This window comes from Strix uralensis, chromosome 1 (assembly GCF_047716275.1).
Source record: "Strix uralensis isolate ZFMK-TIS-50842 chromosome 1, bStrUra1, whole genome shotgun sequence".
Classification (NCBI taxonomy): Eukaryota; Metazoa; Chordata; class Aves; order Strigiformes; family Strigidae; genus Strix; species Strix uralensis.
In genome coordinates this window covers 82842957-82867635 of record NC_133972.1, presented here as the reverse complement: position 1 = coordinate 82867635, position 24679 = coordinate 82842957, and the positions used below count along the sequence as shown (strand labels likewise).

Here is a 24679-nt window from a genome sequence, read left to right as displayed (position 1 = left end):
GACCACAATCAAGAGACTCAGGTTAAATTTTTCTCTCAAGTGAGGGGGATGTCAACCCCCATGGAGACATCTCACAGCTCTATCACAAACAGCCCTCTGATTCAAGGCTGGGCAGTTTCTTCAGATGTGCTTGAGCCCAGGCAGCCAAACCTCTAGAAAAGGGATGATGTTCTCAAGAGCAGGGGTTTCTGAAGTCCTGGGTGATATGGAGACAATGACAGAGATTGACTGTTCAGTATCTCTTCTGACACAGGAACTTAAGAGTATTAAAGCAAGTTAGTAGAAACCAGTTAAAAAACCCCACAGAGGTAGCTGACAACAGGTAGCTGAATGATGGACCTCATGGTCAAAGGATGCTGGAGATGATAAAATTTTACATAGTTTTAAAGGGGATCTGGACAAAACCATGGAAGAGAAATCTAATGAGAGGTAATAAATATATAGAAAATCCTATTAGCTAGTGAAGTCTGAGGACTGAAAACAGCCAATGTTAAGACCCTGACAGCATGACCAGCCTCAGCAGGAGCTTTCCCCCACACCCTCTGTGCATGGACCCAGTAGCCTGTATTGGACAATAGCACCATTTTGGTACTAGGGGTGGTCTTTGTGAGAGGAGGACATGAACTGTCCTCAGTCAGTCACAGACAGTTGCAGCTGGCCCTGTAATGAATGAACTCTTTGTATGCCAAATCCTCAGACAGTCAGAGGAGCACATGGCATTTCTGCTCAAACGTAATTAAGAAAGGGTGGCAGAAATGTGAGATATGTTTGGAGAAACAAAACAGAGGAGACATATGGAAGGAAGTGTTATTGAGACCACAGCTGAAGGCACACTCTTGGGAGGAGGTGCTCCATGCCAGAGGAAGGACTTCTGAGGGACTGCAACTACAGGGAACCCATGCCAGGACAGCGACACACCAGAGGGAGTGCAGCCCGCAGGTGACCAACACTGGAGCAAGGACAACTTCAGCCCATGGCGCAGACTAGAGCACAGGAAAAAAGTGAGCAGCAACAACAGGCAGATAGAAACAGTTATACACCAACCCCAACCTCTTGCATTGCCTGCTGCTTCACTAAAGGGACTTGGAAGCACTGAGTGTAACAAGAAACTAGGAAGTGGAGAAGAACACTTTTTGGACTGAAGTTGAGTGTGGGGAAGTGGGATGAAAGGTTTAAGTTTCATAGTTTGTTACACTGGTTTTTGACAATACCTGAATCAACCACAAAAATTTTATCTTAATCAGCAAGAAATTATGTGAAACCCCCCAAGTCAAGACTGTTGCCCACAACAGAAGCCCATTTCAGCTGAGCCTTGGCATTTCAGTCCCTGCCTGAAGTACACTGTAGGTGCCTGTCTCCAGGCATGCCTCCTGATGGACCTCAGACACAAGCCTTGAAACATTGTCTCTAGGCCCATCTCTTTTGCTTATAAGTGGCTGACAGGGCTCTGAGTGCACTAAATCTTTAATGGTCCTGACTAGCCAGCCACACATGGAGCCTCTACCCACACCTATGGGACCAGGAGCTCTAAGATATGCCCTGGACCTTCAGTCCCTCTCTGTGCCACATCAGGTGCGTCAGTCTCCAGCTCAAACACAGCTGTGCCCATGCCTGGCCAAGGACTCCTAGTGTGACCTTGGTCCTACTTGTGATCACTGGACCTGAGCCTAGCTCTGACTAGAATTGACTTTGTGGTTTGTCTTTGGACCTGCCTCATAGCCATGACATTGTTTTATGATCTGGACTCTTGGTTGGAGCTGTCCGTGATCTCTGGGCCTTCTCTGCTCAGGTCCCATGGGACTGAGACCTGGCTGGGGAGGCTCCTGCCCTGCTGGCTGTGGGATCCCCCTTGCCTCCTGGTTTGCCTTTCTTTGGGGAGAAGCTGGCCCTTGCTGCTCCCTGACAGTGAGCTCAGGCCTCCTGAAGACCTCTGCTGAGCACTGAGGAGCCTAGTCTCTGGTCACACAGGGCCTTGTCCTTACAAAACTTCCTGATCTCCCCAGAGCACTTGCCCATTACTCAGACCCAGGCTCCTGACTGAACCCCCTTGAGCCCAGCCAGACCCTCCCTCCCCCCCGGCTTGTGCCCAACCAGCCTCCGGGGACTGTTGTGATGGCCTGCCCTCTCACTCAGCCCCCAATCTCTCATGCCATGTCCCTTTCCAATCCACTGTCCCTGCCCTGGTTCTATGTCCCCTGAAACAGCACACTAACACCCCGCTGCCACTGAGTCATTCTAACGCAAGTTGCTCCTGAGCCCAGGTCTCTGTAAGGAGCAAGGATGCACCTTCCTCAGAGGGGAGGCTGCTGTGTCTGAACCCTGAGGGTGCTAACAGCCCTTGCTGTCCCTGACCTCCCATGCGACCTCTCCCACCTGCCCACAGCCCAGGACCCCATGTTACCCCCAGGGGCCATCAGCCTCTGCCCCAGCAACACCGCATCAGGGCCGATCTCCAGCTCCCCACAGCCCTGCCCTGCCCGACCATGGGCCTTCTTGGGCCAACTTGTGGACTGATTTCCTGGCTTGACCTTGGCCCTGCTCTGTCACTGTCATGACCCGGGCTGGAAGCCCAGTGAATCGCAACAGTTCTGTGATCCCCTCAGGTTAATTAAGGTGAAACGATACTAAATGACTGGTTAAAATGTTTTACTTGCAGTAGAGAACAATTTAAACTTGGAAAAGGATAATAAGCAATGTCTCTTATAAATCTAAAAGAAGGAAAAGAAAGGATAGGAAAGAAAAACAAAGGAGAGAAAGAGAGTCAAAGAAATATGAATCATCACCCCTGGATCCAGCGTTGTCTCAGGTCCAGTAATCCTGGGTGGTGGGTGCACACGGAGCAAAGTTTTCTGTTGCCTTTTTAAGTTCATCGTATCCGCTGATTAGCATATTTGCCCACCTTTAGTTTTTTTTCTCTGGACCCACAGGTTTTGCTGCATACAGCTTCTGGGGCAGAAAGCTTGCCTCTTGCCTCTTACCTCTTATCAGTTCATTAGCAATGCATGCATGGTGTCTTATCTAAGGGGGGGGTGGTGGTGTGTGCATCCTTCAATACACTCCCGCTTCCTTGGGTGACATTCCTTAGACTAATCCAAAGGCCACAGCTTGCCCTTGAGGTTTTCTGTGTCAATGAATGTTTGAGGCATTACTTCTTTCAGTTCCTTACAGTCACTATGATCTGCCTGGTGGTCACTGGACCTGATCCCAACCCTCACTTATGGATGGACTTCCTGGCTTGGTTTTGGACCTGCCCTGTCTCTATATTGCCTTATGATCTGAAGACTTGGTTGGATCTGTCACCATTTCAGTCTCTGTTCTGCTTCTCTTGCTCTGGTACCATGGGGTTGGGCCTTGGTCAGTGAGTCTTTCATCCCACAGGTAGCAGTCAGCTCTCACTGTTCCCTGACCCTGGGCTCTGTAGATGGACCCTGGCCCTGGTCCTTCTCTTGCTGTGTCCATGGCTGTTGATGGACACTGTTACTGGCATTTGGTTCTGTCCCGCTATGGTCAGATCTTGTGGTGTGGTACTGGCTGGTGAGCGCACTGCCCACCCTGGGGCGGCTACCCTCAGCCCGGCTCACTGTTCTCATGGAGGAGTCCTGTGCCTGCTGCTTCTGCCAGTCTGGCTAATTTTCCACCTACAATACTGTCTGCTCACTCAGTCTATAGCTCTCCAATCTGACTACAAGGATATTCTTGGAGATCATTCTGAAGGCCTTACTAAAGTCAGGGTGTACAATATCCTCTGCTGTCCCCTTGTTTATAGAACAAGCCATCCCATCCCAGAAGACAATGAGGTTGTTCTGGAGACATTTGCCCTTGGTAAATCTGTGTTGGGTTTTCTCATTATGTTTTATTCCTTCATGTGTCTCAAAATGGTCCCAGAAGGCTTTGCTTTGAAGCCTTCTGTAGTGATTTGAACTTGAATACAATTGTACATCAAGGAGTTAGTGATTCACGTAACAGTTGACATGAGAAGGCACAGGCCTGAGCTGTGCCAAGTGTATGGGTTGGCTTCCCATCCTGTGCTGTGCTGCACATACCCCTGGGCTGCAGGGTAAACGGGTGATTACACCACCTGTGTCCTTGTGTTTATTGTAAAGTGAAGCAGCATGTTTTCATGTGAACATTCTTTTGTTTCACAGTAGAAATGAATTTAATTGTTTTCTTCTTAAGAAAATCCTGCAAGAGCTCTAAAGACCAAAGTGTCAGTGAACATCTATCTCCATGGATGGGACCTGCACTGGACTTTGACTCGTGGTCTGTCCAGTGCTGCACAACTTGGGGTTCCCTGCATCTGAGGGAATTTAAGATTATCTATACTCTCCTCTTTTTCCTTTTAATGTTAGTTGCAATAAATGGTATTTTAAGCAACATCTTACAGAGTCTGAGTGCCTTTCTTAAGGCAGATCATAAGGAACAGTAGCCCTAGTGCCTTGCATCGGTGCGCTACACCTTTCAGCAACTGCAAAGATGTGTAGTCTCCTGAATTTTTGTCCTTTCCCATTCTGAACATTAGTCACTTTTTCAAATCATCAGGAACCTTCCCTGATCATCCTGACTTTTCCTTAGTCATCTTCTTGATGTTCTACCTAAAGAAGCTTTTCTTACTGCCCTTCACATTCCTTGTTAGTTTTCCCTACAGCAGGATTTTTGCTTTTCGAATTCCATCCCTGCATGCACAGGGAAAGCTCCTACACTCCTGCCTGCTGGATTCTCCTTGCTTCCAGTCTCGTACACTTTCTTTTTGCATTTGAGCTCAGTCAGAATGAAGGCACCTTCATCATCAGAGGCAGCCTGTATATTGTTTCAGCAGCAAGATACGTGGCATGTATGGGAGCAAGTAAAAGGCAGTGCATGTAGGTGGACGATCCTCAGGTTCTGTGTCAAATACTCTCATCCAACCTGTTGCTGGCTGTGGAATATGATCATTGAAAGTTATGCCATGAAGGCCACATCAACCTGTCAGATCAAATATCCATGGGGAAGCATTAAGAAATCATCAGCTGTACAATGAAGGTTTAGTCCATGTCAGGTTAAAATGAATGTAGGACCTAATATGGGATATTACAATGACAATTAAGACCAATGACAAATGCTCCTGTCGCAGTCTGTGAACGATCAAGGCAGCACTGCAGTCAACAATGTCCATCTCTTCAGAATGACACAGCGCTGCTGCAGAAAGGTGTCAGGTGGACTACAAGCTCCTGTCTGAAGGAGCTTGACCAGAGACCTCATTTTCTTTGTACTGGGGAAAATTCTCTCTGTGAATGACTGCTCTGTCCCTCATCAGAAGACAGCTTCCAGATTCACAATGTGGAATGAAGACAAACACAAAATAATTAACATGGTCCTTCCTACTGGCAAAAGAGCAGCAGCATGGATGAGAACAAAATCTCGAGTTCTGCCTGGGTTGCTGTGATTGGATGAGAGATTTTGGTCTGTGAGCTGACCTGGACTTCATAACCTTTTGGATAAAAAGTGCCTTTTATACTCTCAGGTGTCCAAGGCTCAGGTACTCAAGAGTGTGTTGGTTTAGGGACAGCTCCACAATGAAATGCCTGGCAAAGGAAAGGGCAGCAGAGGCTTAGCTGACCTCTTTCTTGGGACAAGCATTGTCAAACAAGGATGTGTGACAGAACTGTTTGTACTGCTTTGCACAGCTGTGCTGGACAAGGCAATCCATTACCAGTTGTCCCAAGTAGCCTTCCAACTGCTGGAAGGTGTGCTTACTCTCTCTAGACCCTATGTCAAGCAGACTATACAAGACCTTTTGTGTGTCAATGCTATGCTGATGGCCTGTTCTGATCCAGTTCTTCATTGGTCATGGGTAGATTCTGTTGCTTAAAACTAGCCTTGCACTATCAGTTTGAGCACAGAAAACCAAAACAGGCCTCTTAAGAAAGAACACAGCATGTCTTTCTCATACACTATCAAAGCAGAGCTTCTTATCCTCCATGTCACATTGTGGGTATGTTCTGAACCCAAAACTCCAGTTCTTGGAGAGAAAACATGGCTTTTGAATAACTCATGAAAAAAAGCTCGGTATCAAACACATTCAAAACTGTTGTGCTGGTCTGGAACTAGGACACTACACAGAAGTCAGATTCACCAGGTATAAAAAAACCAGCTCTGGGAACATTTTTATTCTATACTTGCAGTGTGATGATGTGAAAAAATGATCACTGCAAAACTGCAGCAGCTTCCTGGATATGTTTGTAGGTCCTAAAATACACGCCATTTTTGATGACCTGGGCCTGTGACACAGGTCTGGACACTTATATAATTCGTATAAAATAAATCAGATTAAGGGAAGTGTTGTTTAGGATAGAGGCTTGAGGGACAGCTGGAAGGCAGATTTGTCTGACTTAAATGTACTGTCCAAGTATTATATGCAGCAATGCAAGACCAGTGTGATAGAAATAGAAATAAACCCCTGTGAACACAAGATGGCCCTGAAAAAAAAAGGAATAAAGAGTGAAAATAGTGGCACAAATCTGAGCTTCACTATAAACTGTGTGAGAAAACAGCTTATTAGGTGTAAACACATAGGTTCATAGAATCATAGAACATCTCAAATTGGAAGGGACCCATAAAGATCATCAAGTCCAACTCCCTGTTCCTCGCAGGACTACCTAAAAGTAAACCATATGACTAAGAGCATTGCCTAGATGCTCCTTGGACTCTGACAGGCTGGGTGCCGTGACCACTTCCCTGGGGAGCCTGTTCCAGTGACCAACCACCAGTGAAGAACCCCTTCCTAATGTCCAATCTGAACTTCCTCTGATGCAGCTTCATTCCATTTCCTCAAGTCCTGTTGCTGCTCACCAGAGGCAGGACATCAGCACCTCCCCCTCCACTACCCCCTTAAGGAAGTTGTAGACTGCAGTGAGGTCCCCCCTCAGCCTTCTCTTCTCCAAGCTGAACAAGCCAAGTGACCTCAGCTGCTTCTTGTAAGTCTTGCCCTCGAGGCCTTTCACCATTCTTGGTTGCCCTCCTCTGGACACACTCTAACAGTGTGATGTCCTTCTTACATTGAGGCACCCAAAACTGCAGACAGTACCAGAGGTGGGGCCACACCGGTGCAGTGTAGAGTGGGACAATCACCTCCCTCGACTGGCTAGCTGTGCTGTGCTTGATGCACCCCGGGACACGGTCCTGGCCCTTTTGGTTGCCAGGGCACAGTGTTGTCTCATATTCAGCTTGCCATCAACCCAAACCCCCAGATGTCTTTCTGCAGGGCTGCTCTCCAGCCTCTTATCCCTCAATTTGTATGTATAACCAGGATTACCCCATCCCGGGTGGAAAATCCAACCTTGCTCTTGTTAAATTTCATATAGTTGGTGATTGTCCAGCTGTCTGCCTATCCAGATCTCTCTGTAAGGCCTCTCTATCCTTGAGGGAGTCCACAGCTCCTCCTAGTTTAGTATTGTCAGCATATGCCCGCTTCAGCATGTTCTGTTCAGCCTTTTCATCTTCAGCTTTGAAGAAATCCTGAGAACCATTATTTTGTGGGCATGAAGCTTAAAAGCAAAGCAAGGTGTGATACACTCCCTGTGGCTCTCGGGGTCCAGGCACACCTCCCAGTATTTATTATGTGCCAGATATTCTTCTGGCCACCTAGCACTGGAAAGTACTTCTGCCTCTCCTGATGTGTGTGGTATCACGTCACCTCCTGAGCTACACAAATGAAATGGGGGCCCACTCTGCCAGTGGATGCAAAAGAGAGAATGTGGGTACTTGTGTTAGTGTTCAATGCTTTGGCTCACTGGTACACCAGTGGTGTTGGGTGAGAAACACCCTGTTGTTAGTCACCACTCTTAAGACAGGTTATGGTAAAGTGTTAATAAAAGCATTTATTCAAAACATCCAAAGGAGGTAACACTGAACTATATTCATAAAAATGTAAGTAATAGAAAAAGAAAAAAGAAAAAAGAAAAAAGAAAAAAGAAAAAAGAAAAAGAAAAAAGAAAAAGAAAAAAAGAAAAAGAAAAAGAAAAAGAAAAAGAAAAAGAAAAAGAAAAAGAAAAAGAAAAAGAAAAAGAAAAAGAAAAAGAAAAAGAAAAAGAAAAAGAAAAAGAAAAAGAAAAAGAAAAAGAAAAAGAAAAAGAAAAAGAAAAAGAAAAAAGAAAAGCTTAATTATATATGCCAGAGTTACTCTGAAAACACCTTGCCCTTACTGACCTGACCTGGTGTCTGCTCAGACAAAATGACTGACAGTTTTCTGTAGTGGAGAGACAGAAATTATTCAGGATACTCCCTGTGACAACTCAGCCAAGGATAAAGATTCTCCCTGAGAGTTTTCATTATAAAAGCACCATATTCTCCTAGTTTCACAATGCTTGTTCACCCTCACAGCTGCTCTCCCTCTGAACGCAGGGGAGGGTGAGCTAGGAGTTGAGGCACTAGCTGAGCTGCCCAGTCCCCTGGCTGTATCCATGTGACGTGCTCTCAGACCAGGCCTCTAGAAAGATTGAAATTTTCCTACTAAAACTGCCTCCTTACTGCCTTCCTCTCAAAGAGATCTTCAGCCATTCTTCTCAGCTATGGTAGTACTGTCTTAATGCTTTAAAATATCTGGAAGCACCCCTTTGAGGCTGGATGACTTCTCCAGCACCTGTCTGGCTGGTAAACTGTTCCTTGACTCAGTGAGAGGCAAAACTTCTTTTCCTTGTTATTTCACCAGGATGTTTCAGTATGGCAGGACCACCTGGTATACATTGATCTGTATATTAACGAATGGATATGAAGAGCTAAGTAGAATACATGTACACAACTCGTTACTGGTGTTTGATTGACCAGATGGTGGAGAATTTTTGATTAACAACACACATGAAAGACTCATTCTCCACTTCCTTTCTCCATCAACATACTAATTAATATTCTATAGGTAGGGATAATGCTTACTGAGAAGCACTTCTATCATCAGAAAAAGCAGACAAGATTTTCAGGCTTTCTTAAAGGCTGAAACAGAAGCAGCAGACCTGACTTAAAATAAGAATGAGAATTATTCTGTGCATAAGTATAGATATGTATATGTCAGACTATTTGTGGGAAAACAAAAACCCCAACCCAACCCAAAACACTTGGCTGATACCTGTGGAGTAGAAATCTAACAAAAAATAACAGTTCCACTACAGTCTTGTCTTGCTTAAGTCCTCGGACTGCCCTGGTGACAACAACTCAGCAAGGAGAATGTAGATTTGTACGGCACGTTTATTTTCACAAAAGGAAGAAGACTGAGGCAAAGACAACTGCACTGTCTAAACTTTTGACAGCAGTATAGGAGCCTACCTCTTCTCCTTAACAGAGATCACATCTCCATATATGTTCTAAAGTATTATGTCATACTGACTTTGAGATTTCCCCCCTCCCTTTTTTTTAAAAATCACATAGTGCTTTACAGAGGTCAGAATGGTTTCTTTACTGTTTGTCTATTCTATTATTATACAGAACAATAGCTTTTATAACTGAAATATATATGCCATTGTATATTATGATTGTCCCACAGACCATGAACACTCCTTCAGCTGGATTTCACAGTTCCTCTGTCATCTGCCAGGCCACCCATGGAAGACCTGAGAGATACATTGCAAGTGCATATCACAAACACATTTGGATATTACTACTTTTTACTTTGTCTGGGGCTATGTTTTGCAATTACTCCCTGAGAATAAAATAGTTTGCTATAAAACCTGCACACTCATCAAAAGATCTTTTTTAAATATCCCAACTTTTTAAAGAAAATGTACCTGCTTTTGACTTTCATCTCAGCTGGTTTTCTCACATGTACCCTTCTTTATTTCCCCAGTTTTGTTAGTAGAATGATAGACCAGGTCCTGCTCTCACTTATCTTCTGTTTAGTATGGCTCAGCTGCATTTTGTACATTTGTACATTCAAAAAGGATCAATTGAAAGAAGAGTCTGTTACTACAGTGATTGACTAATTATTGACAGATTGACTAATTACTGCTAATTATGTTTTCCATCACTAAGGTTTTCAGATTTTTTGTTTTTATTAACATCCCAGTATCTAGTTGCAAATGAGGCTTAAAGGAACGTGAGCATTATTTTCCAGGCTTTTCTCCAATCCAACACTTTGGTGTGGTGGAAAACACTTTGTTATACAGAATAAAAAACCAATATTTGCTCTTCCTTGAATCAAAACCGGATCCACTGAAAATAAAATCTGACCTAATCTCATTAAATTATTTTTATGGTGTCAAAGGTCAAACTTCTGAAGGGCAGCAGTGGGTAGTTCACAATTCAGACTGTATAAATTCCCAAGGGCTCAGCCAGTCTGTCTACATACAGCTGGAAAGCTGTATTGCCCTTGGTGCTGAAGCTCAAAAGGTAAGCATTTCTCTATAAAAATTTACCTTCTCACTATATTATTTCTTGTTTATGCCTAAACTTAGAGCAATTACTGTGTTGTGTTTGGTATCTTTAAGGACAAAATATTTACATGATATTCTCTACAAATCTTCTCATCTGTGTGTATGCGTTCTACATTATTATGTGTAAAACCTGAGTACTTGTTTTCAGGAGACTTTTAAAAAGTTTATTCTTTGTGCTTAAAATATTATTTTATTTCAGAGCAGCTTATCTTCTCTTTTGGCATCTTATAAGTTTGATTTTGGCAGCCAAAGAATAAGTCTGCTTGATTGACCTCCGGTTCAACAGAGTGCACTGAGGGCAAAACTGTGGCATTCAGTGAATTTGCTAAGTTTATTTCAGTGGGAAATTTCTCTAACAGTTGCATCCCTGGAAAGTACAGCTGGTGAACACTACACAAGATAAAAATGTGTGAGGGTGTACAGACATATTTTTACAATAATTTATAAATGTGAACTCATATACATAAAGGAAAGTGGGAGAAATGTGTGTGCGAGTGTATGTGTATACTCATGAGCATGGTCATTAAAAACCTTGGTTGAATTTAATACTCCAAAGACAAACTTGAGATCCCAGTATTAAGCACCTATATAAGGGCATGGATTTTGAAAGACAATGAACTTTCACAGTTTTCTGTATATCACAGGAAGGAAACTAGATTCATGGTGATCTCAAAAGTTGTGCTTTATATAAGCACAAAGACTACACAGGACTTATACTGTCCAGCACTTTACAGCAGCCTCAGACAGAAACAAATATAAAGCTTCTACTGGTCTATGCCACAAACAAATATTCATTTAACAGTGCTGTATTATGGTAGATGTTGCTATTTTATCATGTCTGCATTTCTATTCTATCTGAATGTGACTAACAAAATTTAATTTGTCAGAAAGGTTATAGTGTAGTATATATAGATATATTTAAGCAAAGCAAGTTACATCTGAAAGCACAGTAGGGTGGAATATGAATTTTGTGTATCAGTCTCTTTCCTAGGTTAGGTGACCTTAGACATATTATATTTCCTATCCATGCTTCCATTATTAAAACAAGGGTAAAGATATAAGCATTTGAAGATCTACTGACAGTAAGAACTGTGCAACAAATAGATATTTTACTGCATTTATTTATTTTTACAGAATAAAAATAGTCAGTCAGCCTCTGCTTTTACTTTTATCTGTCCAAACCTAGAGCAAGACTACTAAAATTTACACTTTAAATTTCCACCTTTTCAAGTGCATCAAAGACAGCTCATATTTTATTGTTTTCATCAAAGGTACTATGAAGTACCAAGGAATTCTAGACTCCACTGAATGAAAATAAGTGCAGGCAATTGTTGTTTGACTGCTTTGAAAAGGTAAACAGAAATCACATACATATTTAAGACCTCTGAGGAACTGTACTGCCAAAAAGGCAAATGAATACAAATGCAGAAATAAAAAGATGTGTGAATATAGAATTTCTAGCATGCACGATAGGTGAGCATAGCAATAGGCATGTTACTACAGAATGGCTTCAAAGCTAGTTGCTTATTTTTCATTGCCTAAAAACTACTATTAAAATGCATTGCACTGTGTTTGTACGGTATTCGATCATTACATTGTCATTGTACTTCTACTGTTTCCTCTAGACAATACTGGTTTCACAATGGTCTCCATCAGTACGGCAAGCACAGAGTTTTGTTTTGATGTATTCAAGGAGCTGAAAGTCCAGCATGTCAACGAGAACATCTTCTACTCCCCCCTGAGCATCATTTCAGCTCTGTCCATGGTCTACCTAGGTGCAAGAGAAAACACCAGGGCTCAGATAGATAAGGTGAGGCTACAGTTAATGATTTACACCTTCCTGCTGCTCAATAGAATCATAGCACTTAATATGATAATGTCCCTTGTATAGCTCAGAGGCTAAAAAATCTGGATCCAAAGTTATCAAAAGCTGTGGCCACCTCAAACTCCCATAGCGCTAAACAAATGCATCAGCCAGAAATCTTGAAACTGGATTTAAATTTTAATTTTATCACTGTTAGCGGTAGGATTCTCAAAAAGAGAATCATTCCAGTGGTCCATACATTTCAGTGGTCCTTTGTTTACAGTAAGGGAAGTAGATAAAATCTCCAGGGAAAGAGCCAAAACATGTCTCCAGACTGTAAACTGTTTCACATGAGTTTCCTACAGCTCTCACTTCCTTCACAGAGAGTGGCTGGCTTCTTATCTGGAAGAAAGTTAATATTATTAATAGCACACATTGGAGCTGATTTCTAGATGCTCAATAGAAAAAGAGATCATCTAAGCCGGCAACAGTAGGCACCGCTATTCACAGATGGTACAGATGAATTGTGCCTTTTGAGTCATCCAGCTTCTCAGCCAAATTAGCCAATAGGTTTACTTCAAACATCATGTGTTAACCTCAGTTGTATAACCCTTCTTTGTCATACCTGCTATTTCGACTACTGTTATTTCTATTTACAGGTTGTCCACTTTGATAAAATCACAGGATTTGGAGAGTCTATTGAATCTCAGGTATGGCAATAATTTCATCTCCTTCTCTATGTCACTTTCTCCTGGGAGCAAAATCTAGAAGATAAAGCAGTCTCTTAGCAGTTCCAACCCCTCCTCAATGAGCAGTTAGTGCTCTGCATCCAGCATTGGGGGAACGCTTCATTCATAAGAATAGAGAGAGAAAGGAGGTAACAGAGGATTCAAAATAAGCATAAGATGAAACTCAGCACCGTAATATTGGGAAAATAGGGAAAATTATAGATATTTGTATGCTTAGGCAAGGTAGCTGGATGTTGCTGGTTAAATGGGACTGGTTGGGAGTGGAGGAAAGCCTACCTGATCTGCTGGAGCTAGATTACTGTAGTGGGTAATCAAGTCTTCCGGAGAGAGGTAAATTACAGTAGGAAAAACAGCATAGAATTTTACATATTAGAAAATTACTACATCAGTGTAGTTATAGCAACAAGACATACAGGATGAACGACAGTTTTGTGAGCAGAAGTGTCTTCTCTACTCTTCTCATGTAGTATGAAAAACCTACCAAGTACTAAAACTAGAATAATATCATCTTTCTTTTTATTTGTATTCATGCCAAAAATTCAGTGCGGCACATCTGTAAGCGTCCACACGTCACTTAAAGACATGCTCATCCAAATCAGCAAACCAAGTGACAATTACTCATTCAGCTTTGCCAGCAGACTTTATGCTGAAGAGACATACCCAATCCTACCGGTGAGTTGCTCTAAGATCTGATTGGAGTGTATTCCCATGTCAAAGCTGTACCATTCTGTAATCCAAAAGCATTGTCAGAAGTCTAGGTTCTGCTGAAGAAATTTTCTTCCATATGGAAGACAGGATGCACAACTTCTCTCTATCACAGCCCTAACCCTTTACAGTCTTGAGAAAAATGTGCCTAGCCAAAAAGCTGTGCAAAGTACAATCATGATCCAATCATGTCAAGGTATAATTGATAAGGGTAACTTTTGTCAGAAAGAGTTAACTCCAACTGTTTTCTCAACTTGTAAAACAAACCTGAAAAACAACTTCAGGTTCTCAAAAATATTCCAAGTTTTCCTATTGAAAGGCATGTTCAGTTTGAAATTAAAGGAAAATACCATTGCAAAATACAAAAAGTTAAGAAGTGGGCAAAATGAAAAGTACTTCAACTGAAGTGAATGTCATTTTCAGATCAAACTCAGTTCTGGAAAATATTTTTAAAAATTTGAGCGCATACTCTTGCTTGAAGCAATGAATCTTAAGATGCTTATGAGCTAGAATCATGCCTTACTGATTAGCCTTAATAAAGCAGACTATTCATATCTGTTAATTTCAGTTTTGCATTTCATATCTATAAAATGCTGACGTTCTGATCTGAAAACTGCATATTCTTTCTTTGCAGGAATACTTACAATGTGTGCAGGAACTGTATAAAGGAGGATTGGAAAGTATCAGCTTTCAAACAGCTGCAGATCAAGCCAGAGAACTCATCAATTCCTGGGTTGAAAGTCAGACAAATGGTAAGAACAAGCCAACTATCAGCATAGGTATTTTCCCTTCTGCCACCATGTTTGAACAGCATATGAAGAATGTCAGGAGACAAAAAAAACAGAACCTCTTCCTCTGTTCCTTCCTTAGTAAAACTGCCACCTTAGACTTCCGGAGGGCTAACTTTGACCTGTTCAAAAGACTGATTAACAAAATCCCTTGGGAGGCTGCCCTGAAGGATATGGGAGTCCAGGAAGGCTGGACATACTTCAAGAGCGAAGTCTTAAAGGCACAGGAGGAGGCTGTTCCCGTGTGCCGAAAAATAAGCAGGCGGGGAAGGAGACTGGCCTGGCTAAACAGGGACCTTTGGCTGGATCTCAAGAACAAAAGGAGAATCTGTTGCCTTTGAAAAAGGGGCCAGGTGTCTCATGAAGACTATAAAGATGTAGTGAAGTTATGCAGGGAGAACATTAGGAGAGCCAAAGCACAGCTAGAGCTCAACTTGGCTACAGCAGTTAAGGATAACAAAAAATGTTTCTATAAATTCATTAACAGCAAAAGGAGGATTAGGGAAAATCTCCCTCCTTTACTGGATGCAGAGGGAAACATGGTAACTAAGGATAAGGAAAAGGCTGAGGTGCTCAACGCCTACTTTGCTTCAGTCTTTAGCAGTGGAACTGGTTGTTCCCTGGACACCCAGCCTCATGAGCTGGGAGATGGGGAGGGGAAGCAGATTGAGGTCAGCACAGTTGAAGAGGAGATGGTCAGAGACCTGCTACACCACTTGGATGCACACAAGTCTATGGGACCGGATGGGTTACACCCAAGGGTGCTGAAAGAGTTGGCAGATGTGCTTGCCAAGCTGCTTTCGATGATTTACCTGAAATCATGGCTAACTGGGGAGGTCCCAATGGACTGGAGGGTGGCAAATGTGACACCCATCTACAAGAAAGGCAGAAAGGAGGATCCAGGAAACTATAGACCTGTCAGTCTGACCTCGGTGCCAGGGAAGGTCATGGAGCAGGTCGTCTTGAGTGCCATTAAAAGTCATATAATGGACAACCAGGGGATCAGGCCTAGTCAGCATGGGTTTATGAAAGGCAGGTCCTGCTTGACAAACCTGATCTCCTTCTACGACAGGGCGACCTGCTTATTGGATGAGGGAAAGGCTGTGGATGTTGTTTACCTTGACTTTAGTAAGGCCTTTGACACCATTTCCCACAGCATTCTCCTGGCAAAACTGGCTGCTCGCAGCTTGGATGGGCACACGCTTTGCTGGGTAAAAAACTATTTGGATGGCCGGGCCCAAAGAGTTGTGGTGAACGGAGTTAAATCCGGTTGGCGGCTGGTCACGAGTGGTGTCCCCCAGGGCTCGGTTTTGGGGCCACCCCTGTTTAATATCTTTATTGATGATCTAGACGAGGGGATCAAGTGCACCCTCAGTAAGTTTGCAGATGACACCAAGTTGGGTGGGAGTGTTGATCTGCTCAAGGGTAGGGAGGCTCTGCAGAGAGACCTGGACAGGCTGGAGCGATGGGCTAAGGCCAACTGCATGAGTTCCAATAAGGCCAAATGCCGGGTGCTGCACTTGGGCCACAACAACCCCCAGCAGCACTACAGGCCTGGGGAAGAGTGGCTGGAGAGCTGCCAGTCAGAGAGGGACCTGGGGGTGTTGATTGACAGCCGGCTGAACATGAGCCAGCAGTGTGCCCAGGTGGCCAAGAAGGCCAATGGCATCCTGGCCTGTATCAGAAATAGCGTGGCCAGCAGGGACAGGGAAGTGATCTTACCCCTGTACTCGGCACTGGTGAGGCCGCACCTCGATTACTGTGTTCAGTTTTGGGCCCCTCACTACAAAAAGGACATTGAATTACTCGAGTGTGTCCAGAGAAGGGCAACGAAGCTGGTGAAGGGTCTGGAGCACATGTCATACGAGGAGCGGCTGAGGGAACTGGGGTTGTTTAGTCTGGAGAAGAGGAGGCTGAGGGGAGACCTCATCGCCCTCTACAACCACCTGAAAGGAGGTTGCAGACAACTGGGGATGAGTCTCTTTAACGAAGTAACAAGTGATAGGACAAGAGGTAATGGCCTCAAATTGCACCAGGGAAGGTTTAGACTGGATATTAGGAAGCGTCTCTTTACAGAATGGGTTGTTAGGCGTTGGAATGGGCTGCCCAGGGCAGCGGTGGAGTCCCCATCCCTGGAGGTGTTTAAGAATAGAGTCGACATAGCGCTGAGGGATATGGTGTAGTTGGGAACTGTCAGTGTTAGGTTAATGGTTGGACTGGATGATCTTCAAGGTCTTTTCCAACCTAGACGATTCTGTGATTCTCCTGGATAACAGATCAGTTCCCAGATATGGAACTACCATTTAATGATTGTTTTTTTCCTCAGACATATCCCTTTTAGAGGACTTTCTACCTGTAGATGCGTTGTGGGTATATAATACTTCCAGCCCTGATGGAAAGGACAGCACTAGAATATGCTTTGTACACACTGACAACTGGTTTGACACTAATGTTGAGAATCTTGTATCCTTTGATCAGTGCGGTTTGCCCTCAAGCTTCCCAGAGTTGTTGTGTGCCTGTTGAGTAGGGCATGAACTCATAAGGTACTTGAGAAATCTTAACAGGTAAAGGGCTATGGAAAACCCCAGAGTTAAGGAATGGTGTATGAAATGCATAGAAAGAAGTATACCACAATTGGGATTTTCACTCTACTGTGTCTCCATGTGGTTCCTCCACTCTTGCATTCTCTTCCAGGTCCCTTCAAAACATTCTTTTCCCTCGTGCTTGAAATACATGGCCTGAAGAGCAAACACAGAAAAAAGATGATTAATTTTAACTGAAATGAAAATATTCACACTCACACAACCTCGGGTGTAGTGTCATACTTTGAAGGAGAAAAACAGGCCATGATTACCCTTGTGGTGGGAAAGGACTAAGGGAGGAGTTTGATGTGTTCATGAGGGCTGCAGAACAAACAAGAACACAGTAGAAGAAGAAAGCAGAGTAAAATTCTGGTTTCATTTCCTGCTGTCTTCTTTATACAAACATCTCCTTTCAACTTTGGTTTGAAGCAAGAATTATTTATGTTTACCATTTGCATTGGAGACCATCCTGGGATAAAAGGTTCCAATGGTTCTTCCCATTGTCACAAAATATACAGGTTTCCTCACTTAGTAACAAGTAAATCTCCAGGTTTTATATTACTCATTATAATTCTTTACAGTGAGAGAAATAACAGCTATTGCAAACAGCAGTGAACAAATCAACCTCGGAAGTGCAAGATTACAGCTGCAGAACTGAAACAGTGTCCCTGCCCTACACCCTCCTCCTCACAAATCTGATACCCTTCATTTAACATTGTGATTGTCAAGATGTGTTATACACAGATGTGTTATATACATGTGTTCTCTTTTCTGACACATTCTTAAAGGAATGATCAAAGATATCCTTCAGCCGAGCTCTGTGGATCCCCAGACTGAAATGGTCCTTGTCAATGCCATTTACTTCAAAGGAATGTGGGAAAAAGCATTTAAGGATGAAGACACCCAGGAAGTGCCTTTCAGAATGACTGAGGTACACGGGCATACATCACCTTAAAGGTGTCATCTTCTACAGTTTATGAGGAGAGTAGACAAGTTGTTTTACAATCTTCCTCAACAAGAGCAGTCAGTAGTTTTAACCATAAGTAGACATTTCTACACTCTAAGAATAATCTTTATGAAAACTATATTATCTTATTTGGTTTTGCAGCAAGAAAGCAAACCTGTGCAGATGATGTATCAGATTGGTTCATTCAAAGTGGCAGTGATAGCTTCTGAGAAAATGAAGATCCTGGAGCTTCCATATGCCAGTGGGGAGCTGAGCATGTTGATCATGTTACCTGATGATGTCTCTGGCTTGGAGCAGGTATGGCCCTGGCAGTTAAGTTTCAGAAAAACCATAAACACAGTGAAATTTAGGTGCTGCAAAGCCCTTCACAATAAAGCTATCCTAAAACACTTCACCAGCACAGATCTGAACACTGACAGCATGGGATTGTTGCATAGAAGCATGCAGCTGTCTCAATAGTCCTGCAATAGTTTGTGCTGAGCATTTAAGGAACTGCTTTAGTGGGTTAAATATTGGTCACTGCAGAACAGATTCTTCTCAGCTAAGCAGCTGTTACTCCAGCAGCTTGAACTTCAAAGGTTTTGTATCTCAATTTTTGCACACTGATGAGCTTCCTGGGAAGTTCATGTTAGCTTTTCTAGTTGTAATTATTGTTTGGTTTGGCAGTGCTTAACATGCTTTTTTCATACCTTCAAAACTTAAACTATCTAAAACTTGTTTGAATATAAGAGGTACTGGAATGGTTAAAGCAATTTCAGAAAATAAGATGTGCATGGCATACTATTGTTGATACGAACAGAATAACAGGAATGGGATAGTGTCATTAGAAGGACTGTAGTTAGTCTGAACAGGAAAAGTTATGTAATAAATGAGAGTTCATTGAAATGTTTGTACACTAACTCAAAGAATCTAAATTATAAAAATGAAGAGGTGTTTGAACACAGCTAAATTTCCTCAGTAGTAACTAATAACACCTGGTTACTTGCAGGTCTTAAATGTAGATAGAGTTTACAACTTAAAAGCACAGAATGATTTCTGGAATACATTTCCCAAGCAAAGAAGATAAATAGGGAAGCACTTTAGGCGAAATTTGCTGAGTAGCCATCTCATTAAGAAAATTAATTGGCAGTGCACCTATTGAAGAAATAGAAAGCAGGACAGATCAGAGAAGAAAAAGTCATAGTTTGCTTTCCTTTCCTAGATACATCAATCTGTATATACCTAGAAAAAATGCCATGCCAAGAGCAGTCAGTTTAAAAAAAACGTAGCACTAGTACTGCATTGCCACAAAGTAAGTTGTGCTCTCATCCTAGAGATCTCATTTGCTTGTCTCCTTGCAGCTTGAGAAGGCAATCACCTTTGAAAAACTCATGGAGTGGACCAGTTCTAGTATAATGGAAGAGAGGAAAATGAAAGTGTACCTCCCCCGCATGAAGATAGAGGAAAAATATAATCTCACATCTGTGTTAATGGCCCTGGGTATTACTGACCTGTTCAGCTCATCAGCCAATCTGTCTGGCATCTCTTCAGCAGAGAGCCTGAAGATGTCTGAAGCCATCCATGAGGCATTTGTGGAAATCTATGAAGCAGGCAGTGAGGTGGTAGGCTCAACAGAAGCTGGGATGGAGGTTACAAGTGTCTCAGAGTTTAGGGTTGATCATCCTTTCCTCTTCCTGATCAAGCACAACCCAACCAACATCATCCTCTTCTTTGGTAGATGCGTCTCCCCCTAAAGAGAAGAAAGCTGAAAGAATTTCTGTCCCTCACAGCAAGACCCAGAGCACTGCAGTATCAAGGGTAAAAAGAAATGCATACTCTCTCTTTCATCCATATTTTCTAAAACCAGAAGGCTTTATTTAAAAAAAAAAGGTTAAGTCAGAGAAATTATACCATGAAAACAGAGGCCCTTTGCCTTTCCTTTCTGCAGAGTAATATTATTTAGTCATGGATGAAGAGTTAAGGGAAGGAAAATTGGACCCAAAGAAAGCATGAGCGTGAACAGAAATGTTCCTGGTGCAAGTTAATAATAATAGTGTTGAATCATCACACTGAAAAACACAACCCCATTTATCACCAGAAGTTTTATGGAAAAAAATGCAGGCTTCTAATTAAGCCAGGTTTCTCTATGGCCAAACTTTAAGGTGACCCCTCTGGAATTAGTCACTCAAAAGCTCCACATTAAACTCATAACTGTCACCAACTATTCCTACTCTGACAAGGCAATTGCTTTTTCTTTGTGCTTCTGATACTGCAAGGCTCTTCCTCCCTTTCTGAAGATGCATTATAGAAATCTTATAATTCATATTTCTCCTTAAATCTTTTTGGCTCAATTGTCATGACCAAATATGGCATGTTACTATTCAAATTCTTTTCAACATATCCATATGTAATAGGTCTTGTGGTTGTACTCTTTTGCTCCTTTAATCATAATAAAAACATGTTTAAGCAAATTAATTTCATTTGGAGTATTTCAAGTCCACCCATCCATGGGGTAATCCTGGTTATACATACAAATTGAGGGATAAGAGGCTGGAGAGCAGCCCTGCAGAAAGACATCTGGGGGTTTGGGTTGATGGCAAGCTGAATATGAGACAACAGTGTGCCCTGGCAACCAAAAGGGCCAGGACCGTGTCCCGGGGTGCATCAAGCACAGCACAGCTAGCCAGTCGAGGGAGGTGATTGTCCCACTCTACACTGCACTTGTGCGGCCCCACCTCTGGTGCTGTCTGCAGTTTTGGGCGCCTCAATGTAAGAAGGACATCACACTGTTAGAGTGTGTCCAGAGGAGGGCAACCAAGATGGTGAAAGGCCTCGAGGGCAAGACTTACAAGAAGCAGCTGAGGTCACTTGGCTTGTTCAGCTTGGAGAAGAGAAGGCTGAGGGGGGACCTCACTGCAGCCTACAACTTCCTTAAGGGGGTAGTGGAGGGGGAGGTGCTGATGTCCTGTCTCTGGTGAGCAGTGATAGAATACGAGGAAATGGAATGAAGCTGCATCAGAGGAAGTTCAGATTGGACATTAGGAAGAGGTTCTTCACTGGTGGTTGGTCACTGGAACAGGCTCCCCAGGGAAGTGGTCACGGCACCCAGCCTGTCAGAGTCCAAGGAGCATCTGGGCAATGCTCTTAGTCATATGGTTTACTTTTAGGTAGTCCTGCGAGGAACAGGGAGTTGGACTTGATGATCTTTATGGATCCCTTCCAATTTGAGATATTCTATGATTCTATGATTCTTTTATCAGAGTTGGTTCATTGCTTACAGAGAGATAAGGAATGACCATCTGTCCTAACTCTGGGCTAAACACAATATTGAGACCAATTTTCTGCCAGGAAGGGACCAGCATGACCCATAATCCTTCATGCATTCAACTCAAACTAGTCAGATATAAGGCTTTCAGCACAAACCATGATTCATCCAGTCTCTCTGAAAGAGGAGTTGACAAGCAGTTTGGAAGGCAGCTGGATACGTGCAGAATCTACATCCTACTGAGACACAACATTGCCTCAGAGAGCACATGGGAATGGAAAATGGGAAAGAGTTTTCTAGTTATCTTTGTGGTGTGTTCATAAAGCCGTATAGGTTCTTATTTTGTAACTAAAGAGAATAATCCTGCTAAGAGAAGCAATGTCTATGACAAGTTATAGTTTCTATCTGGAATGAATTATTCTTCTCTTTGTCACTGAAGCAAGAAAGGAAACAGACCTGTGAGGAACTGTCACAGAGAAGTACCAGAAGAGTGAAAGAGAAAGGATTTGGGGAGTGAAGTTACTGCAAGAAAGCTATGCTCTTTCCTGACCCCAGTATGCACAGCATGCTACCAGTGCTGAGGGTTCTGTGGTGAAATGTTTTTTCAGTTTCAGCACACAGTATTTTGCTCGTTCTACCTGTTTTGGCTTCCCCCATCCCCCAAGATAACACATACTTTGGCAGGACCTAGAAGGCATAACTTGCTGGTAGCAAACATGATCTTGAAAAAGAAGAAAGATAACATGACACCACCTTCAGTGGTGTGTAAATAGTTCAAATATTTTCCTTCACTTTCCTGTATCTTAATCAATTGCTGGTCAGGAGATAACAAACAGGGGAATTTATTGCAAGAGGGTAAACAATATGTTTACTATTGTGCTGGAGTTTCTGTTGATTTGGTCATGGAAATAGGGCATCTAAAATCCTCAGGACAATTAATTTTCAGCAGATTTGTTCTAAAACTGCACTATTTATACACTGTTGTAGTTCTTACCAATTAAAACATACTTCTTCACAAATGGAAGATGGTTCCATATGCAGACAGATAGATTCAGTGCTGCCTCCTGATTTCTGCTGACTTCTCCTGCCAGCACATGAATGAGAAGTCATATTCTTGTCCTTAGTAGTCACTTTAAGCAGCTGTGCAGTCCATCCATCTCTAATAGACAAATGAAAAAAACCCCAAACAAACACATGCATTCTTAGTCCTACGTTTTCAGAGACTGAAAACTTTGTAATCATTTGAGGACTTAGCAAATCACACACCCACCAAGGAATGGATGCTGGAGTCCTCAAATCTCAGACAGAGAAATATTTGTCTAATAGCTAAAAACTTCAACTGCCTTCCGCACCTAAGGCACTGTAGCTTCTGTAATAACAGGTACCTAAAGAACAGACCTCTAAAGGACAGTCCTGGATGTAGCCCCAGTTGGGTGACAGATATCAGACCTCCATCACCCAGCATGGAACAAGTGCTCTCCTTTGTGCCAACAGAGGAGGCCACAGTTTCTTCTCTCCATCCCCAAAGAAGCAAGATAGTCAGCACCATGTCCCAGAGACTTTGGCCCTCTGCTGTGTCATGAAGTACAAGTGGATTACCCTCTATTCTACCCCCAGTATTTCCTTCAGCACATGTATGGAAGAAAGCTCAGACTCACAGCTTTAGGACCCATCATAAGAGTCTTTTACTGTTCTGCCACCTGTTGTGGTTTGAGCTCAGAGGGCAACTGAGCACCACACAGCTGCTCACTCCCCCCTTCCCCCCCAGCGCTGAGGAGAAAATAAGCAAAGATGTCACTCACTCCTCCCTTTTCCCCCAGCACTGAGAAAGAGGGAAGCAAAAGGCCCAGGAACTTGAGATAAGGACAAGAAGGGATGATCTTATCCTTTAAGGCACAGGCAAAAGACAGACTCGTTAGGGGAAGAAAAAAAAAGAACATAAATTTAATACAGATGCTTACAACAACAACACTTAACAGACAGAGTAGGACTGTGAGAAGCATTACCATATCTTGAAAACACCTTCCCCCATCCCTCCCTTCTTCCCAGGCTCAGCTTTTCTCCTGATATCTCTGCCTGCCCCCCAGCAGGGAATGGGGGGTGCAGTCAGTCCTGCTACTTCTTCCACCTTGGAGGGGGAACTTCTGGCATTCCTCCCCTGTTCCAGCACGGTCCCCCTCTCACAGCAGACAGTCCTCCACAAAACAGCTCTGACATGAGTCACTCCCACGGGCAAGTGGGTCACCCTGCGTGTTGCAATCCTCCCAGTGCCGAACTACAACAGCGGGGCCTTCTTCCCATGGGGTCTGGCCTTCTTCGGGCACAGCCACCTGGTGTGGCATGGGCCCCCCCACAGGCTGCAAATCAGTATCTGCTCCACCATAGACCCCCACGGGTGGCAGCAGGGGGTGGACCTGCTGTCTCACCACAGGACACAGGGGAGTCTCTTCTTGGTGCACCTCCACCCTTCTCCTCCTTTCTTCCACTGACCTCAGTGTTTGCACAGATGTTCTTGCAAATTCTCCTTGCAACTCCCACAACTCCTCCCAGGTTCCCCTTCTTAAATACGTTATCACAGAGGCACAGCCACCGTTGCTAAATGGCCCTGCCTTGGTGCAAAGGTGAATCTGACTTGAAGCCGGGGGAGCTTTGAGAAGCTTCTCACAGGGGGTCACCACTGTAGCCCCCTCCTCACTACCAAAAAACCCCCGACACTCACTCAGACCAGGACACACCACACCCCATAAATGTTTTCAATTTCACATGTTGAAAAGAGACACAATTAATTCAAAGGATTAATGAGTTGTACAAGACCACACTTGTTTGCTTGCCTGCAGTCTTACAATGGGAAGGTAATTCATGTAATGAATTTCCATAAAGATGACAGACTTTGACCCTGGGGCCCTAATGTTTATTCCACTCCTAATTCTTCAAATACATAAGAAAGCACATAATATTGCTCAGTTGAACAAAGTCAGTTATTTGCAAAAATTGGTGTCCTGAAGTTCACAGAGTTAAGAGAGTAACTTGGGTTGTAATGGGCAGCTGACAGTCATCTGGTCTGAACTTCAAAGATATGCTAGGCTGCTCAGGGCCCTCCCCAGTTAAATGTTGCATACCTTTAAGATTGGAATACTCTGCTTAATTTGATTTTAAACATAAATCCAAATTTCACTAGCGTAGAAGTAGTGTAAGACAGCCAGCCAGCGTAGCTTTCTCTCACCAAATTAGAGTTGGCCGCATGTGAGAATAAGCCCCACCAGTTCCTTCATTTTGATTCTCCTGTGGTCAGCCCACAAAGCTCTCACTGTTTTTCCTCACTTTTAACCCTCTTGGAACCAGGGTCTACTGAATACCTCTGTAAATCCCAAGCAGTGCTTAGTCACCCTGTGAACAGCAGATTCCTAGGATAGGAGCAAAGGTGAGATAATACATAGCTTCAT

The 24679-nt window shown here is 43.2% G+C and overlaps 1 protein-coding gene across 1 annotated transcript; it reads left to right on the top strand.

Moving 5' to 3' along the window:
• Nucleotides 1–11506: 11506 nt before the first annotated feature.
• LOC141945334 (ovalbumin-like) lies at nt 11507–19725 on the top strand. Its single transcript, XM_074873373.1, has 7 exons — nt 11507–12207; nt 12861–12911; nt 13494–13622; nt 14290–14407; nt 17814–17956; nt 18134–18289; nt 19333–19725. The coding sequence occupies exons 1-7, from the start codon at nt 12040–12042 to the stop codon at nt 19723–19725; spliced, it is 1158 nt and encodes a 385-aa protein (XP_074729474.1). The 5' UTR covers nt 11507–12039.
• Nucleotides 19726–24679: the final 4954 nt, after the last annotated feature.